Genomic DNA, 20,917 nt, shown 5'->3' on the forward strand with positions numbered 1-20,917 from the left:
AGAACCAATCTGGGTTAGCTTGTTTAAATAGAGTGTGCAGAGATTCCAAAGCGTCGACAAAAGATTGGTTATGTGATTTTGCCAAAGATTATCTAAACAATGTTATGGATCACAGAAGTCTAAATTCCTTATATTACATAAATTAAAATTTTAAATTTAAAAACATTTAAATCTAAAATATATTCCAAATTATTGTACAGCATATTTTTCAGTTTAGCAAGTTATAAAAAACCGAAAAGATTGTTGGAGTAGAAAAGCAGAGGAGTTGTAGGCATTTAATTGCATTAATTATATGTTTGGTTGCGTGGAGCATAAAAGAATTTCAGAAAGAAGTGAATTTTACTTTCATGAGAACCATAAGTATGTGGCCCACGAAATTATTGATATGGGGGGCAATGAGTTAGCTGCCTACCCCGGCCCTGTCACATTCCGATAATAGATGGAAGGCTCCTTCAATCTACTGCCAAATAGGAGTTGGGATTTTTAATGAGAAAACAACATACGCATTAAAGGAGCATGTGATGAGCTTCAGCTACTCACACCCATCTGTGCTTTGCACATTCCCACGACGGATAGTGCGTTATAATCTCAATCAATAATCTCTCCATAGAAATAGACGGCTCTCCTACATATATCTGCTTACGCTCCATCTCTTTTATTCTACTCTAATTTCATCATGGCTTCTCCTCTCTTGGGTACTGTTATCGTGGCAGTAACTTTGGTTTTGGCACTGAGATGCAGCAACTGTTCAAATATCACCTCCAAGGTTCCGGCGTTATTTGTGTTTGGAGATTCTCTGTTGGACACAGGAAATAACGACGGTTTATTGACTATTGCAAGACCGGTTTCTCCTCCCTATGGTCAGGACTTGACTAGTGCAAATGGATCATCGTCGTCGTCGTCTTCTGGGGGCAGATTTTCTAACGGTCCCATAACTACAGACTTCATCGGTAATTTCTGTCTCGCTCTTTTTGTTTTTGAAGCTTTAAACATTTGCAATTTGCAGCAGCTTTCATGTCCTGAATAATGACTTCTCGTTATATTTGTTTCAGCTGCTTCACTAAGCTTACCTTCCCCACCTCCCTATGTAAGTGCGGGAGACAATATCGAGCACGGGGTAAACTTTGCATCAGCTGCATCTGGCATTCTTGATGTCACTGGAAATATCTTTGTAAGTTACTTTTTTTTTATTAATTACATATTACCATTATGCAATGCAGCATAATTTGTCACTCTAGCGTTTATCTTCGTATACCTTTCAACTCTAGCCTCTCCTCTCCTCTCCGCATCTGATTCTCTATATTTCCCAGTACACACAGATTCTTTACATCTCAAAAGCGCCATCTCTGTGTACAGTTTATATCTCAATTTTTATAACAAAATATCTAGTCAACGTTTTTATATACACTTGATTTTAGTCCAAATTTCATTAAAAAAATGCCACATTCGGAAACTTCGTAACTATATAGAATTATTAAGGTAAAGTACCAAGGTTACTTAAGCCGATTATTTTTATTTTTATTAATTTATTTAAATTTTTATTTTACTATTTATAATATTTATTTAATTGATAAATAATATATACATTTGGATAGGTTTGGAGTATGTTTTAAAATTGTTTGAGTTGGGTTAAGAGTTTGTTTTTGGAAGTGAGGAAATGAAATAATATTTCAACATTTACTAGACTAACAATAGTCTATGGGACTATTAGTTTTATGAGACTATTAGTTCCTTGCTTTCGCCTTTTGCAATTCAATCTTCTTCTTTTTTTATTCAAATTGATGATGAGTTGGCTCAACCTTCCAACAATCCCCTTGTTAAAAAGACAATGTCAATAAAACATATTCCCATAACTTTTCCAAGATGTGCAAAATGCACACACCCCTTCTTCCCAAGTTTTTTTAGGCTTTTTCCATCGTAGCTTCTTTAGGCCTTTTCCACCCCCTGTTTTACACCAAAGTTGATGGAGTTGGTTCTTAATTGAGTAATAAGAACCTCACACCTAAGTTGATGCATGTTGGTTCTTAATTGAGCAATAAGAACCTTTGCCTTTCACGGAATGCTACCTCCAATGAACTCTTTTTGTTGTAGATCACACATAGGGTTGAATTCCTCAATGTAATACTTCTTCTTTCTACCCAACTCTTTTCCCCATACGGGTTTACTAAATAGGTTAATTGCTCATGACTCAAAGGCATTTGGCCACGTGAAAGTCTAGCCTCTTAGGACCACCAATTGATATTTCCAAGTGGCATGATTTTTTTTGAATGACAGTGATGAGTCAACCAGCGTTCACGAATAGTGACTATCCTCACTGTTGGTCATTCACCAATAACAGGAGTGATGGCTATTGGTTTTGAAAAGTTTTTCTACATATTTTTCATTTAATTTAGGCAAAATCCCATCTGATGTTTTAGAATCACATGTTTGAGTTGTAAACTCTTCACAATACAAGAACGTTATATATTTTTCAAGATACTCGAAAACTTAAAACCTATTTTAGATAACCAAAATTAGAAATACATCTCACACTTAACATATTTAGACTAAAAACCTTTTCCAATTTAGAAGCTGGGTTTTATTATATAATTTAGCTCACACTTAGACTAAAAACCTTTTCCAATTTAGAAGCTGGGTTTTATTATATGATTTAGTTATCCTTATTGATTATAAATTTGATTACAGGGAGAGCATTATAGTATGCCGCGGCAGATAAGAAATTTCGAGGATGTGAGGAACAGATTGGAACAAAAGGTGGGCACTGCCGTGTCCTCTTCAATCATTTCGAAAGCAATCTTCTACATCACAACCGGAAGCAACGACTATTTTCTCACCTACTATTCGAGACCGCCGAATCCTTTGTACGCCACGCTTTCCCCCGGGCAATTCAGTGACCTCCTCATTTCTCAGTTGAATGAGCACCTCCAGGTATGACAATTCAATTTCAATTCGTAACACGAATGAGCACCTCCAGGTATGACAATTCAATTCGAAACATGAATGAGCACCTCCAGGTATGACAATTCGTAACCTCATGAATGATGCGAAAAAGTGATGAATGAATCCTTGTGATGATGAATTATGCAGAATCTATATGAGGTGGGCGCTAGAAAGTTTGCAGTGACGGCCATTCCACCCATCGGATGCACACCTTATGCGTTGTGGCAGTACCCAAACAATACTAAAGACGAGGATGGATGCATCTCATTTATGAATGACGATGTCCACACTTATAATACCAAAATTTTCTCTTCCATTCAAACGCTTCAACACCTATATTCGGATGCACATTTCATTTACAACAATGCCACCGAGGCCGCCCTTCAGATATATAAAAATCCCACTCACTACGGTTAGATATAGATGATATCTGTATGTATGTTCTCTACCCACAGCTGCTGCTTAGTTGAGTGACTAAATACGTTTGTTTTGTTTCGTTTCGTTGGTGTGAATGCAGGAATTAGGAACGTGGACGAGGCGTGCTGTGAGTCCCAAGGGGGCTTAATGCCGGGCATACTATGCCTTCCAGGTGCTCGCACTTGCGCCAATGCATCACACTACTTTTTCTTCGATGGATTCCACCCCACATCCAATGTGCACCATCTCACAGCCCTTACCTACATTAATGGCACCTCCCCTTTTGTTTATCCTGTCAATTTACAAACCTTGGCCTCTACAGGCTAAGCTTCTCCTGCTTTATCATATTACTACACACTTACTTACCTTTGTTTGACAAACTTTGGCCTCTACGGGCTAAGCTTCTCCTGCTTTATCATATTACTCCACAGTTAAGTTCTGTAATAATGTTTAAACACGTGGCTTTAATGGGAGTTAGTTTCGTCATTATTTTAATTTGTGATGTTCTGCTTTGAATGTATGATGACAATGACCTCAATTCTTATGGCTACGGCACTGGTTCTAGATGGAAACTTAGATAATTTAATCTGCAATGGCCCCCCTTGAATAATACTTGCACGTAAATACATTTCTTTATCTCACATTTCCGTTCAGGTTGTTAATTTATTTTTATTAAAAAAATTAAAATCACTATATAATATGAATAGGCAAAAAAATATATTCAATTTATGTAACAATAAATTTATATAGTTCATGTTTAAAAGATAAAATTTGAAATTATGTAATTTTTTAATATTTGCAAGATATTTATTAGGTTAAATATTTTTTAAAATATATATATATATATATAAAATTTTCATTTTTTTATTAATAAAATATTAAAAATGAAAATATCATATTTATTGTATTATTTTAAAGAAAATATTTTAATATTAAATATATAAATACATAAATACATAAGAATTTGGAGCTTTCTGGATTACTATTTTGGGCCATTTCGAAAGAAAGGAATGACAACATTTTCTATAATTGTGCCATGCCCAAGGAATCCCTATGGTTCATTGTTCAAAGAAAGTTAAGGAATCTATTGTTGCTCAAGTATGGAATGATCATGACTACCAAGCAACATGTGAGGAAACAATGATTCTACAAGCATGGCATTTGAATCTCGAGGCCTTGAGTGGCTCCTCCAGCGGTCCTCCAATGTAATGTTCCAAAAAGGAAATAACAGTGATAAACAAAGAAAAAGACCATACAAAAACAACAATCAAACACTCACAATTTACACCAGAATTGCGCCAAAATTTAGCCATTTTATTATATATGGAGAAGAGTACAATGCATGAAATGTGTGCACCCGGGCTTGCCAAAGCAAGCTAAACAATCCCAGGTGAGAAAGATGCTACCGGGATGCAGAGGAAAGGCCTCTCCTCAATGTTTTGCGCTGGCTCTGGAAATTCTGCAACTGCTGCCTAGAAGAAACCCCTATTTTAGCTTCCAAAAGTGCTTATAAATTTCGCCAATTTAATCTTGAACACTCCACCAAAAACCCAAAAAGGGTTTGGGAAAATTTTACGGACCACCCAGGACCCAAAATTTAAGCTCACTTCTCCTAACTAGTTTCCAAATAATCCTATTATTTTGGGGCACCAAAACTCCTCCAAAATTTTACAAAATTAGGAGCAGACTCCGTGACCCCTCGCCTACAAAACCTAGAAAGAAATTGGGTTAATTCTGATCTCCCAGAATTACCCAATTTTGGTGCTACACCCTTCCTGGCAGAAATTGTGTCCCCCACACTTCAACTACTAGATTTGGCACTTGGTTCTCCTCAATTTGTTGGAACTTCACCGAAAATTACCTCTACAGAGGTGATTGAATTTCCTTCCCAAAAACCCTCACAAACATGAAGTATTCAGCCCCACAAATGTTACCTAATGTCACTACTACGCGGGCCCTAGCGTGGCATATTTGGCTCTCACAAAAGTTGCAACTTTCAACCCTGAAAATCTCCACAAATGCTAGTACAACCTGAGCGAAATTTCTGCTAAATTCTTAGGCCAAAATACCCCTTTTCTTTGCCCCAACTCAGTGGTACGATTTTGATCCCTAGATCCTCCCTGGAAATCGAACTGCCTAAGAAATGGGATGAAAGGTACCACAATCTCCAACATATTTACCTCCTACTGAGTTCATAAATTCCTCCTTAGGGTGGCATTTGAAGTCCACCGAAATAGAGGTTGTAATTCATGCTTGGGAATTCCTTGTGCTAAACAACACAGATTGTCTTGGCTAAACAACTCAAGAGAACTAGAGTTGATTTGTAAAAATGATCAAAGATGCCAAATGGAGGCCCCCAAGCTCTATTTATAAATTTTGGCCCTCTCTCCCTTAATGGTTCCCACCTTCTACTAATTTTCACCCCTTCCTTTCTCTCTCTCTTCTCAATAGTGTGAATTCCACTTGGGTCGAATTTCTCTCCTTGTGGTCCCCACTCTCCACTAAATTTGTGATTTCCCTTTTTCCTCCTAAGTCCCAATGCCAGAATTACCTCCTCTTCCAAAAAATCATCTCTAATGTGAAATATCAAAATTGGGGATATTACAGCCCTCCCCACCAAAAATTGTTTGTCCTCAAGCAATGCCTGAATAAGTGCCCCCCCTGACTATTGATCACCACTATCATAATCTATAATACCAGGGTCCCAAATGTGCCACTGGGTCATCCCTAATTTTTGCACTATCTAGTCATGAAGGAATCCCTCGATACTCGGATCCCAAGCCATCTTGATCAATGTGAAGCACCCCTTACTCCCCTCATTGTCCAGTAAGGAATAGGTACTAGAAGCCCTTTGCATACTATCAATAAGTAAAACATTATGATAATGTATGACTTTGTCCTACTCCCCATGAAATTTACCTACCAAGTAGTCCACGTCCTGCACTCCAAGAGTAAACTCCTAAAGATACAATCCAATCCTCGTGGGAATGAAATCTCTCCCGCATGGTCTTCCCCTGATATCCTCCTGCTAACCAACCTGTCGTGTTGATGAAGTCCCCCATGCCATGAACGAGTCAAAAAATCCCAATGGAAGATCTGAATGATCCCCCCCTGTGGTAGCTAGCTCATCCCTTAAGGTCATTAAGTTATCCACTACTGTGATGCTTGAGTCCCATGCTAGCCTCAAAATGGTGGCACCATGTTGTCGTTGTGCCACTCTGGCTCTAATGGACTTCCCATCATGGCCACACTGTAGCCTCCTCCCCTGAAAATTGGTGGCGAAATATCGACAAAGGTCAAGCTCATCATGCCCAGGTATCTCTATTATGTCAATATCTACCCATCCATCGCTAATTCCAATCCTGAGAAACAAATGGAAAAACCTGCCTCACCATGCAATGGAGGCCTCGCCATCCCCCATGGGTCAACCCCAAAGTGAGGTAGATCACCCTCTTCCATGACCCTATTCATCAAAAAATAGAGTGACTTGTCAGCCACTAAATCCCCGGACCCTATAACCAGATCCACTGCAACATAGTCTTGATGATTGTTGGAACCCTCTTGTTCCACATCTTCGCAACCTGCATGTAATCAATACATAGACTCTGCATATCATGAATCAACCTGGTGTACGCAAAATTTCCCTATGTTTGCATACCACATTGTCAAACATGTGATCCTGCCTCGTGAAAGCACAACTCAATACTGCCTGGAGCCTGAACATCTGCCCATAAGAGAGTTCATCCACCTATTGTATATTTTCCCATGATACCTCTTAGTGCCTCACCAAAATGTGGCATGTATCCCCTAAGTGTGAAATCAAGGGTGAAACATACCCTACTGCTACAAGAACCCATGCACTCCCCAACATGTACCTTCCAACTCATGCCCTGACCCAATGCCATCGATGAGGAGTCTCTCCCCTAGTGCGCTGAGTCCCCTCCAAACATATTAGGTGAGCTCCCAACCCCCTGTTGCTTGTGCCTAGTGTGTCAAGGGACAATAGCCAAACCATTTGTGCCTATAACTGATCTAGAAGAGGGATAGGTGTGTGATTCCCCATGGATACCATCAAGTATCGCTCATCTACGTCCCTATCGATCATGGGTGAAATACACACAAAGATATGCCTGGTGTCTTTGTCCATAAGTCTCCCTGGAGGAAACACTCCAAGACCCTACTGTGCAACACCATACACCTCTACATACCACCAAGCATCCTTGTACTCCCCAACATGCCACTGTACATTATGGCCTAATCTTGTACACCACTGGATACCCCCTGCTACTATTAAGCCATCTTGTATCACCTCGTGTCATTCTTGTGTCACTGTACCTAACACTCCTCGTGGCTACTCACACTCCTCGCAGGTACTCAATGCGATGTGAGTTACTCCTACTACTCTACAGTGTAAACTAACATGCTACAGAACACCACCATGCATCTCCATGCTCCTCTATAGGCCATTGCTTCTCATTGCATAGCCATGCACACCAATGGATGTTACAACCTAAAATGGGATCTGTATGCATGAGTCTCCATTCCTCTACATAACAATGGACCCTACAACATAACTTTGTGCAATCATGTGTACCACTACCCAATGTCATACCACCCTGTAACATATGGTATCCTACATGTGCCAAAGTATCCACCACTCTGCTAGTAAACCCTCCATGATGTGGGTTACATCTCCCCATATACCTTGAAAGACCTGAGCGGCCCAACTCCTCACATGCCAACAAGGATGACACTACTATGCCTATCCTCAATAGTTCTAGTGTTCAATATACCAATTAGAGAGCACCGTCTCCATGTATTCCCTCTCTAGTGGTCTGTTGATGCCACCTCCTCCTACCAACTTCTACAATAGTAGGCTAATCATCCTGTGACTCCACGCATAGTCAATATGCCAAGACAAATCTTGAAATTTTCCTTCTCCCCTATCAACCCATCATGTCACTAAAGTTTTATGAGGCTCTTATGGAGATCTAAAAATGTGTGTGCTCCCAAACATCAGATCCATCACGCAGATACTACCATCAACTATCGGTTCTATGATGTGATGGGAAATCCCACGTAGATCCCAGCAAAAATTTTCCCTTTTGTCCCTCTGGTAATCCATGGCCTCTGCTGAAATGTGGCCATGGATGTATCCAATTACCTAGCTTTCTTCATTGGGTACCATCTTAGTGCCTCTCACGATCCAATCCCAAAGGAGGGATTGAATGTACAATCCCCTGTGGAAGGAACAAGCCCTCCAACATGATGCAATGTCATGCTCAACTCATGTCGCTCAACCCTACTAACCTGGTCATCCCCTCAGGTATGTATAGATAAATATTCCTTCCTTAATCCAATGCATAAGGGTGGGCTAATAACATTGTAGACCCCGTTAGTGTGCCTTTAAAGCGAACTGTGCTGAAATCCCAATGCTTGGCCTCTATGTTGCCCCGCATCAATGGCTAGCCCAAAGGATGGTTGCACCTTCTCCTCCATCATGGACTCAAAATGAGCCTCCAACTACTCCTACATAGACAACCCAACACGCAAGACATGCTCACCAATCATCTACAACTGAGTGCCTTCTGACAAGTCTGACATAGATTTGGATTCCTCTATACCTATCGACTCCTCAACAACGGTGGAGATATCTCTCGGCACCTCATCAACTTATGTTGTGATGTTATCACTTGATAACTCAGTCACAACCACAGATACCTTGTCAATGGATACCTCAACAGCTGGTGGCATCTCACCAACAGATGTATGCTCATTTGTCTCCTTGCTAACCATGGCCCCTTCAACTACTCTTTCATATTCTGCCTTAATCCTCCTCACCATCCCTCCATAATTCCACTAAATTCCCACTGATTTGTGCATGTCTCTTAGTTCACAGAACTCCCAAAAAGAGAGGGACACTCGAATGCCATGTCCTAATGATTAATATGCCCTCCAATTTTTGGCCAATAGCTCCAAGTTGCAATCATGTCTTACCATCTTGATGCATTATCCACAATTTTGGGCATAGTGGATTTGTTGTATAATTGAGAATGGTCTTGATTCCCAATTGTTGTATGAATCAGTTGCTTCCCCACATCAACCATCATTTTTTGCATCCTAATCACCTCATTCAAGGTTACTGCCATGTTGTTTGATTTTAACCTTCCTTTGGATCCCATGATTTTTTTTTTTTTTATTCTAGTCTTGTCATAGAATGAAGGGTTTCCCATAGGCTGAGCCAAGATTATGGCTCTGATACCACTGTAATGTTCCAAAAAATAAATAACAGTGATAAACAAAGCAAAATACCATACAACACCGAAATATTTAAACAACAAACAAACAACCACAATTTACACTGGAACTACGCCAAAATCCAGCCATTTTATTACATACGGAGAAGAGTACAATGCATGAAACATGTGCACTTGGGCTTTCCAAAGCAAGCTAAACAATACCAAGTGAGAAATATGTTACCTGGATGTAGAGGAAAGGCTTCTCCTCAATGTTTTGTGCTAGCCCTAGAAATTCTACAACTGCTAGCTCGAAGAAACCCATATTTGAGACTCCAAAAGTTCTAAGAGAGTTCCACAAAATTACTCTTGAGCTCTCCTCCAAAACACAGAAAAACCAAGAAAAGGTTTGAGAAAATTTTACCAACCAGTCGGGACCCAAAATTTAAGCTCACTTCCCCTAACTGGCTACAGAAAATCTTATTGTTTTGGGGTACCAAAACTCCTCCAAAAATTTTGCAAAATGAAGAGCAGACTCCCTGACCCCTGATCAGGAAAACCCAGAAAGGAATTGATCTAATTCCGACCTCTCGAAATTACCCAGTTTTGGTGCTACACACTTCTTGGCATAAACTGCGTCCACCACACTTCAACTGCTAGATTTGGCACTTGGTTCTCCTTAATTTGTTGTATAACTACCTTGGAAATTACCTCCGGAGAGGTGACTGGATTTCCTTCCCAAAAACTTGCTCAAGCATGAAGTATTCAGCCCCACAAATTTTACCCAATGTCACTACTGCATAATCCCTAGAGTGACATATTTGGCTCTCACAAAAGCTACAACTTCCAGCCTTGAAAATATCCACAAATGCTAGTCCAACGTGAGGGAAATTTCTGCTAAATTATGAGGCCAAACTACCCATTTTCTCTTCCCTAACTCATTGGTATGCTTTTGATCCATGCATCCTCCCTAGAAATCAAACTGGCTGAGAAATGAGTTGAAAGGCACCACAATCTCCAATAGATTTACCTCCTGTTGAGTTCAAAAATTCCTCCTTACGGTGGCATTCGAAGTCCACCAAGAAAGAGTTTGGAATTCTCGCTTGGGAATTCCTTGTGCTAAATAGCAAAGGTTGTCTTAGCTAAACAACTCAAGAGAACTAGATTTGATTTGTAAAAATGATCAAAGATGCCAAATGGAGGCCCCCAAGCTCTATTTATAATTTTTGATCCTCTCTCCCTTGGTGGTCCCCACCTTCCACTAATTCTCACCCCTTCTTTTCTCTCTCTCTTCTCACTAGTGTTAATTTCCAGTTGGGTCGAATTACTCTCCTTGTGGTCCCCACTCTCCACCAAAGTTTTGATTTCCCTTTTTCCTCCTAAGTCCCAATGTTGAAATTTCCTCCTCTTCCAAAAATCATCTCTAATGTGAAAAATCAAAATTGGGGATATTACATCCAACCCCATCCCCCCTTATTCCCTTGAATTTCCTAAAACTCAATTTTCATTGTGCATTTAAAGGAAATCTAGGGGAAGTTGAATTCGCGGGAATCTTCAAAGATAATTATGGAAATATAATTCACATTTACACAAGACCCATGATATATAACACTAACAATGCATTGGAACTAACAACCTTAGAGGAAGGCTTAAAGATTGCTCATAACCAAGGGTACTTCCAACTTCTATTAGAAGAGGCTTCCGTTAGTTGTAGGCATGATCATCAAGATTATCGATGGTACTCCTTTTCACAAAGTTTCTTATAGATGGATACTTGAAGGTATTCTCACCAAGTTTGTCTCACTCCTCTCCTCAATTCTTGTGATCATTCACACTCATATCAGATGATCACGCAACAAAATCACAAATAAACTAGCCAATCAAGGATGCTCTACTTTAGCTTCAAGGTTCTCGACCTTGTGGCATTCTCTGGCAAATTCTTCCCTCAAACAAGAGTATTGGTCTCAGGTGTAGTAGGATAGAACTTCCCTAGATGGACTTTTAGAATCGAGAAAGGGTGGAGGGTGGATTGTCGTTGTACCATGAGGCCACACACTTGTGGGATATGGCAACACACCTCCATAGTGGTTTGTTATATTTTATACAATTGACATGATGGAGCCCATTCAATAACCTCCTAATGATTTGCACGATGCCTGTCTTCAGACCCTGCAACTAATGTTTTCGATGGGGAAAAGTATAGTCAGGTCAGAAACCATATCTAAAATGGATAATCGCTCACCCGATGCCCCTTTCATTTCATCCATTTTCTTTAATCATTCATTTGCTTGGTGGCATGTGAAGGGGTTACTGTTTGACTTCTAGCTCAAGGATTCATTATGCATCACTAGATGGGAAGTCTTCGACGAGCTTTAGAGTCTCATGGCAACAACTTGGGGATAATACCTCCTCAACACACAACCTTTGCATTTTTTTTATCTACTACAGTGGTGGTTTATTGGTTATTCATCTCTGGTGTATATTCAGGTCATTATTCTAGTGCTATCCACATATTGGCAGCTTCATAAGGGGGATTAGGCCGAAAATATGGGAGCATCAACTTAGTTTAAGAAGGAAACAATTGAGATAGTTGTATCAAACAATTCAAACTTTTCTTAGTCCACAGGTTGTGGAAGGTGATCAAGTCTAGTCGAACAAGTTTGTGGTCTTCTCCACTGGGAATTTTTTTCCTTTTCATTAGCTTTGATGTTGTGTAGTTCGTTTCATATATGCAAGGGGTAGGTGATGAATTCACCTTAGGGAGAGATCCTTGCTACTCTTATGAAGCCATTAGCAGGCCTCCTAGCGATAGGAGCTTCCAACCTCCTCCTAAGGTAGATTCAATTCTCACTAGATTTTCACATCACATGCCTAATTTAGTAATCAATCTCTACCCCTGTCTTGCAACACTTATAGTCAAATTTAACTCATTAATAGCTCCAAAACAAGGCATCATGATGTGTCAACAACCCATGTCCATCGTTGAGTTGGATATTATGAAGAACATGGGTGTACTCGAGCTTAATTGAGGGCTAAAAGCTTTGGAACTAGGTTCAAAGAACCCACTCCACAACTAGTGCAAGAGGAATTATCTTAGTTTGAAATGGAATTGTTAGATGAGCGTTTCACCCTTAAAAACAATGAAGTTTTGGCAAAGGTTGTTGATTGGATTCCTGATGTTGGTCATACTCGTGGAAGATAGAATCAATACATGTACACTATGGATATATACTAGTACCTCAAATTTCTCCTATGCAAAGTATTGATAGACGGAAAAGAAAGAAGATAGGACATTCTTCTCTCTTTGGACCACATGCAAAGGAAATTTCCAACAATGGATCAAAGGCTAGGACACATCGAAAAATGCATGGGCATCCCTCCTGAACCAAGTTGCTCTCTAGGTAGGAACAAGGAGCCCATCCAAGTAGAAGCCACCCAATTCAATTAACTCCTGCTAATTGTCTTTTAGTTTCTTTAGTTTTATCTTATGCAAAAAAATTTAAGTATCAGTGTGCAATAGCCCGAGTAGCCAAACTATTTGTTTTAGATTTTTGAAACTAGAAGATAGGACTTGTTTTTTGCTAGTGCTCTTTTGAAGAAATTGAAATTGTGCATTTGATTTAGCCTTCCCATTGGTTGGCTAGATCAAGCTAGACATTGAAATGTAACCTTATGTTTACACACAATATAAAACATTTACTTCACCAAAAAAAAAGATAAAAAAAAAAAATACTAAATTATTTTCTTAATAATATGTTGTTTCTTACTAGGGAAATGCGTAACTCCTTTTGCACTCAATGTGGATTTGACACTGGAATTTAATATCTCTAAATATAAATCAAAGTTATGATAAATTTGCATTGATAATAACAACAATTCATATAAATTAAAAGTACAGAAATATATTTAAAAAAAAAAAGTATGGAAATGGTTTTAATATAAAAATACTATTTTTCCAAAGATCTTAGGTTGAATCATTTGGTGAAAAATTTGTTGTCCCAACTCCAATCTCCGAAGACATGTAAATTTTTATTTTAACTTCTTTTATATATAAGTATAAATTATATGAATATCTTTTTTTTCTGAACATGCGCAGAAGAAAAAGAGGCGGGAGCTCTGATGGCAGCTTCCATGGAGGTTCAGGGGCCCAACAGCTGTGGACATGACAGTCTGGGTAGCCCTCTTGGCTCGAATGACTTCCAACTATCTACCCTTCCATCCCCTTGTAGCTCTATCTTTCCACCTCGCGGTTACCTGGTCTACCGCGGCTCATATTCTGGCAGTTACTTGGTTTCCTCTCTGTCCCGTATTCTTACCTCGACAATAGTAATTACCTCCGACCATTTACCGTCGGTTACTATGGAGCTAGATGAGGTAGACTATGAGGAGGACCCTCATCCCCAGGAGGTTATATGGTCTCACCAACGCCCCGTGTCGGGCTCTGGTCCTTTTGCTGCAACCCTACACCCTCTGTCAGCTGCACCTTCCATTCAGGCCCACTCAGGTCCTTTTGTGCCTCATCCCCCACCCTTTGTTCACATTGACGATGCCCCTAGTCTGGACTACCCCCCTTTATCTCCGACTACCCTAAACCTACTTAGAACTTGCCTACAGCCCTCACCCACTTTCAACGCTCCCCTACCCCAGCTCCCCCACATATCCACTCCACATTTCACCCCATCCACCTTGTGCATCCATTCGTCTGAGCCTCCATCCCTCAATAATCCAAGCGGCCCTAAACCTAACACCCCTATCCGCTCCGGCTGTTTCAGTTCTCTGATATCAAACTGTAAATCTACTCCTTCCACTCCCCAGATTATAAACCAGGCTTTCCGTGATGTCCTAAAGGAATATCCGACTGCCAATTGCTCAGATAAGCCCAAGAAAGGCAGGTGACTTAAAACAATGGATAAATACATCAACCTAGCTCTCAGCGAAGGCATTTCGATGGGTGAAGTTGCAAAGACTGCAAAGAAGGTACTTGTTAGTCGTGTGCATGGTAGAAACTACACTGTCAAGCATCTCCAACTATGGACCACCGAGATTTGGGGCTCCTTGCTAAAAGAACTGCCCATCATCTGGGTATTGGCTCGAGGGTGGTTTGCCCCACGCTTCCATAGGAAGGAATACACACACTGGATCTTATCCAGGTTTTGGCACATACAATTTGCTTCGGTCCTACTAAAAAGATGGGATCCACTTTTCGACCCAGAGAGGGAACAACTGGGAGCTGGGCTGATCCGGGTCCATCTGCCAGGCCTCCTGATGCAGTTTTGGATCCTTGTTGTATTCAAGAGCATTGGAGACGCCCTAGGCACATACCTAGAACACGATCAATCCTTCAAAAATACTAGAATCATGACAATGGTGTGTATCCTGGTGCATTTGGACACAAGGGAGGGGTTGGAGTAAAAGATAACCCTCTATTGGAGACATTTCTCTCGTCATCAAAACCTGGACTATGAAGGTGTTCTCTTTTGTTGCAGAAGATGTCATAAGGTCGGCCACCTCTACAAGGACTGTCCATTGCTCACTCCTTCTTCACATGCTGCTTCAAGGGGAACGAAGCTTCGTCAGATGGAAGACCCGATTGTGGACGAGAAGCACTTAGGTCCGGATCACTCAAAGGTTGTTGATGGAGTCACTGCACAACAAACCAGTGCTCCACAGATACCACCTATATCCCCTCCACTGACTCGATCCTGGTCTATTGCGAAGGCTGCTCCTACAATGAGTAATGCATCTATTCCCTCTCCCTCCGCTCTATTTTTTAATAATTTAAATTCATCTATGGCACACTTTTCATCCATCTCTAACATGATTACCCCCATCAACTGTGTGCTCGAACCCCTCTCCCCCATTTTTTCTACCACCCCGCCAATGGTCCATGGACAGATTCACCTCCACCATCCCCCTCACTCCCCTACTGCCTCGGGCTTGCACTCATACAATCTCTGCTCTCGTCAACTGACAAACCCTAATTTGCTGGGTCTAGGCATCCCCACCCCCCCATCGAGCCCAAACCCTCCCGGGGCAGACCATCAAAGATTTCCAAAGCCATCAAATCCGCGGGGGAAGATGTGGCCAAGGGGCACCAAAACACAATTGAAAGGGCACTTAGAGAAACTGAAACCCTTGACTCTATTCACTGATGAAGTGGCTTTCCTACAACTATAGGGGTTTGGCCAGCCTTTCCAAAAATTTGGCCCTCAAGCAACTCTTGCAATGTATACCCTGTGACATGATACTACTCCAGGAAACCCTCGACCCATCTGAATAAATTGTTAGGAACCTTCAAGCCATCTTACCAGGCTGGCACCTCTAAGCTCTAGATGCAGCAAGAAGATTTGGAGGCCTAGCCATCAGGATAAATCCTCTATCTATAGGGGTGATTTCTTCATGGGTTGGTCAGGGTTTCCTGGGCATGGACATTTTCTCAGCTGAATTGGGAAAATAGCTCTGTATCATTAATGTTGAAAATGCAACAAGATGATGGAGCTTAGTGAAAATAAGTCGCCTTCACTAAGAGGGACCACAGGCTCTTTTTGGCGCAAAGTCTATTTTTAGACATATGGATCATGGTCTATGAGTTGCAGGATGCTATTTGTGGATGATTGGTCATGTTGGTAAAAATAGATGGACTTATATTTTTAGACATAAGGGCGGTTTCTATTTTTAGACTGCCAGGCTAAAAATAGAACAATCGAATATTATTAGCTCATAATAATATTTGGACTATAAACATTATCTTATCCTCTTGGAGCACTTCAGTTTGAGCTACGGATGTGGCACATGCAGCTGTAAGAAGGAAATACGCTTTTCTTGTGGGTCAGTTGAGCTATTGCATGTAGGACTTCAGTTAGAACTCATGTGGTTGAGTTTGGTGGAGTTGATTGAGGAGTTGATGGAGTTGTGTTCAATTTGACTTGGTTAAACTAGTTGTATTTAGTCTAACTGCAAAATACACTAGTGATGAGTGATGTGAATTAATTGTTAATTAATTCACTAATTATTAACTCATAAAGCAACTAAATAATACATCAGTTAACTCAGTGCATGGACAGTTCAGTGGAGACAGGTGTTAGAGGTTGAGATTGCTATCAGTTGTGACTATAGTTGTGCATGAGATTTGCACAATCAATGGATTGAGTATTGCTAATAAGGATTGTGTGGTTCAGCCAAGGAAATACGATTTTGCTTCAGCCATTCATCATTATTCTCATGAAGGATTGCGCAATGGAGGCAGGCAAAGCAGTGGAGGAGATTTGAACCTGTGATTGATTCAGATCTGAGCTAGTTTTGTGTGTAACAGGTGGAGATAGTACTGAGTACTTGTGAGGAGTATTGTACTATGTATTGTTACATGTTCTCAATCATTATAATATACATATAGTGTGGGGTTTTCAGTTGTATGCTTTCCCCAGGTTACATACTGTGTTAATGTGCTCATGCGATTGATGTTTCATTGTTTTTAATGCCGCAAAACTGATGATCAACGTAGAGGAGGTTATGTATTATGCATGTATTCCGCAATAGTGTATAATCGGGATAATCTCTATGAATAAGTGTCATATTATTCAAAATTTCTACAATTAATATCTATGCCCCTAATCAAAACAGGCTTGCCTTCTGGCAGTCCTTTCTGGAAAATCCCTTGATCAAAAATTCTTCAGGACTAGGGGGTGACCTAAATTTCTCCATTGGACATGAGGAATCCTGGGGGCACCACTCGCAGCTAGACCCCCTCTCAGAATAGCTGAGCACCCTCCTAGAACAATCTGGACTCATAGATGTCCCCATGAACAAGAAGATGCCAACATGGCATAATAGACGGACTAGAGAAGCAACCCTTGGTCAAAGGATAAACAGATACCTTATTCAGGAAGACCTCCTTCAATCCCTCTCTATCTACAAGCAATGGGTGGGTTCTGGGGGAATATCGGATCACTCCCCCATATACCTAGAAGTGGCTGGCTCATCCCGAAAACCTAGGGTGCCTTATAAATTTAACTCCACCTGTTTAAAGGACCCCGAATATGTCAAGATGGTTTTGGATTTTTGGCAAGCTCACCCCCCACTCATGGACTAGAGGAAGGATGAAGGGTTCTATAGCAACCTGAAACAACTAAAGGGATTAACCATTGAGTGGGAAAAAAGGAAAAAGGATAGGAATGACCACACCCTAGCTGACATTGAATCACAATTGTCCTCCTTAACGAATGAAAGTGGGTAAGGTTTCTTAGCCATCGAAGCTAATTTACATCTAGTAGATCTAGAGGCTCAGAGATCTAAGATCCTACTTGACCAAAAAAACATGGAGACTCAGAAGCAGGGCAACTTGGTTCCAAGTAGGGGATGGCAACACAAAGTTCTTTCATAAATATGCAAATGGAAGGAAAGCCAGCAGTACTATTTGGCAGATGCCCTCAGACCTGGATCATATTGCAAACACACACCCACAGCTCGCCCGTTTGGGTATCTCACACTTCAAGCAGCTATTCAAAGCCCCTCCAGGAACATCAATTGCTGAAATCATCAACACTGTAGGACACTTCCCTGGCTTTGTGGAACTTGATGGGATGTAGGATCTCCTTAAACCTGTCTCCATGGGGGAATTAGAAAACACTCTCAAGTGGTTCAAGAAGAAAAAAAGCTCGGGACCAGATGGCTGGTCTGTGGAATTCTTCCTTGCTTTCTTCGACATCATTGGACCCGACCTGCTAGGGATGGTGGAAGAAATTCGTATTCTTGGCCGCATATATGCCCCCATAAACTCTACATTTATTGCCCTCATTCCAAAAATGGACTCCCCACTCTCCTTCAATGACTTTCGCCCTATATCCCTGTGCAACTGACTCTACAAAATTATTGCAAAGATCATTGCAAATCGCATGGAGCTAATCCTATTCGAACACATCTCATAGGATTAATTTTCTTTACTACAAAATAGACAAATCCATGAAGCCATTGGATCTGCCCAAGAGGCCCTCCACTCCATCAAGCTAAAGAATCTGAAAGGGGTGTCACTTAAAATTGACCTCTCAAAGGCATTTGACAAGGTTAGTTGGTTATATTTAAGGATGATACTTACCCATCTGGGGTTCCCACTAGTATTTATGAGATGGATTATGGGGTGGATCACTTTAGTTTCCTTTGCAATCCTAATTAATGGGTCAGCCTCCCAAACCTTTCAGGCGGGGAGGGGAATCAAACAGGGTTGCCCCTTATCCCCCCTACTTTTTCTACTGATTATGGAAGGACCGAGCAGACTGATAGCGACAGAGAAGAGAGTTGGGAGACTCCAAGGCCTCAAGATCTCAGAACAATGCCATATAACACATCTGTTATTTGTTGATGATATACTCATATTTCTAGATGGTGGAATATATGACATCATCACCCTCACAGAGATACTGAAGCTCTGCAGTGCTACTACATGAATGGAAATAAATGGGGAAAAATCTACTATATCCTTCTCTGACTGCACACAACAAGAAACTCAGCTAGCACTGCAAAACTTCCCCTACGAAACCTTGGCACTGAAGGATGGACTGAAGTACTTGGGCTTCAGGATAAAAAGCAGATAGTTATAAAATTGTAGACTGGACCTGGTTGATTGCAAAGGTGGAAAAAATATTAAATAATTGGAGCCATCGCTTACTTTCTAGAGCTGCAACACTGGTTCTCATAAAAGCAGTGCTGGAAGCAACCCTAGTCTTTTAGATGTCCTTGGCATGGATCCCCCTAGGGATACTACATAGGATTCAACGAGTCTAAAATCATTTCCTATGGAAGGGACACAAAGAAGGAAAGCCCTATGCATGGGTCAAATGGAGCAAGATCACAACTCCTAACAAATGGGGTGGTTGAGGTTTAAAACATCTCCCAGTTTTCGAACAAGCACTGGTAGCAAATCTTGGTTGGCTTCTCCTGAAGCACAAGAGCCTTTGGATGGAGGTGGTCACCCACAAATACATTTGGCCGAGAACTGCCTTGGAATGGCTAAGACGACCCTCTTGGAACAGGAAGGGTATATCAAAATCTGGAGGGTTGTAATAAACACTCTTCCCATCATTAGAAGGGGCCTCATCTGGAGGATTGGAAATGGTGAGTCTGTCTGGATTGGGATCGATCCATGTATAAGCAGTGGAAATTCCTATCAACTTCCACCAGATCTGATTAACCTACTAAACCTCATTGGAGTACACTACATCACTCATCTTGGGTACCCTCACAACACTACCATATATCAACAAGCATGGAAAATAGGGGAGGCATGGGACATTCCGGATCAATGGAAAAGACAGTGGAGAAATTATTTGTAGACATTAATAGAATCCCATGTGCGCATTAGAGATGAGAAGGATGAATTGATCTGGGGATATTCAAAGAAAGGTCACTACTCCCCCAAGGAAGGGTATGAAATCATACATGTTGGCCACAAGCTGGACAGACTAAAGAGTTGGTGGAGTCATCTATGGAAGTTGAAATCCCCTCCTCGCACCAAATTACTGATGTGGAACATTTTAATGGACAAAACACCTACAGGAACAAACCTCAAGAAAAGGGCATTTCCAGGCCCAACTTGGTGTGTATTATGCCATGCAGAGGAGGAATCGAACCACCATTTATTCCTCTCATGTACCACAACCCAACAAATCTGGACTCAAGTCCTGCATACACTAATAATCACACTCTCCTGGAGTGGAGACGATATCCCAAATCCCTAGGATAGGTGGTGGAAAACATCATCAAAGTCGAGAGCTCGAAACCTACCACTTTTGGTTTGTTGACACATATGGATGTGCCGAAACAACATTACATTTAGGGGCCGAAATATAGTATGGTCATTGATTCCTCCAAAAATCTGTATGAGCTATGGGGAAATCCCGACAGAGGAACAAGCATTTAGGTCCCGGAACATCACACAGGAACTGATAAACAAATAACACCCCTCGGCCTACTTCAATGGTGCAGCACAAGCACAAGGATGTGGTGGAGGCATTATCCTTCATCTGTCTGATTCACATTTCTTTCACATTTGCATGGGGCTGGGAGAGGGCACAAATTATTTTGCAGAGCTGCTTTCACTCCGACACCTCTTATACTTTGCAATACAAAAATAGTATAGACACATACAAATATTTGGAGACTCCAAAATAGTCATAAACTGGTTCAACAACACAACATCATGCCGTGCATATACTCTTAGAACTATTTTGGATGATATTATTTTTCTCAAAACACATTTTGATCATGTCTCATGCACTCATATTTACAGGGAGCGTACTGAAGGTGCGGACAAGCTATCGAAAGAGGCAACA

General features: G+C 40.9%; 1 protein-coding gene across 1 annotated transcript; it reads left to right on the plus strand.

The window, feature by feature from the left end:
* The first annotated feature begins 624 nt into the window (after positions 1 to 624).
* Positions 625 to 3,852, plus strand: LOC149180492 (GDSL esterase/lipase At3g53100-like). The gene is made up of 5 exons (XM_089418180.1): positions 625 to 950; positions 1,053 to 1,171; positions 2,686 to 2,928; positions 3,088 to 3,352; positions 3,458 to 3,852. Exons 1-5 carry the CDS (start codon positions 677 to 679, stop codon positions 3,682 to 3,684), a joined length of 1,128 nt encoding a protein of 375 aa, XP_089274306.1. The 5' UTR covers positions 625 to 676; the 3' UTR covers positions 3,685 to 3,852.
* Positions 3,853 to 20,917: the final 17,065 nt, after the last annotated feature.

This window comes from Pinus tabuliformis, chromosome 3_2 (assembly GCF_031772625.1).
Source record: "Pinus tabuliformis cultivar Carrire ecotype Pingquan chromosome 3_2, CPIR1, whole genome shotgun sequence".
NCBI lineage: Eukaryota > Viridiplantae > Streptophyta > Pinopsida > Pinales > Pinaceae > Pinus > Pinus tabuliformis.

What these genes read in the sequence shown, in the direction of transcription:
- LOC149180492 (XM_089418180.1), top strand. Translation starts at nt 677, where the DNA reads ATGGCTTCTCCTCTCTTGGGTACTGTTATCGTGGCAGTAACTTTGGTT. An exon ending in ATGTCACTGGAAATATCTTT is followed by an intron (nt 1,172 to 2,685) that starts GTAAGTTACTTT and finishes ATTTGATTACAG; the next exon opens with GGAGAGCATTATAGTATGCC. An exon ending in AGTTGAATGAGCACCTCCAG is followed by an intron (nt 2,929 to 3,087) that starts GTATGACAATTC and finishes TGAATTATGCAG; the next exon opens with AATCTATATGAGGTGGGCGC.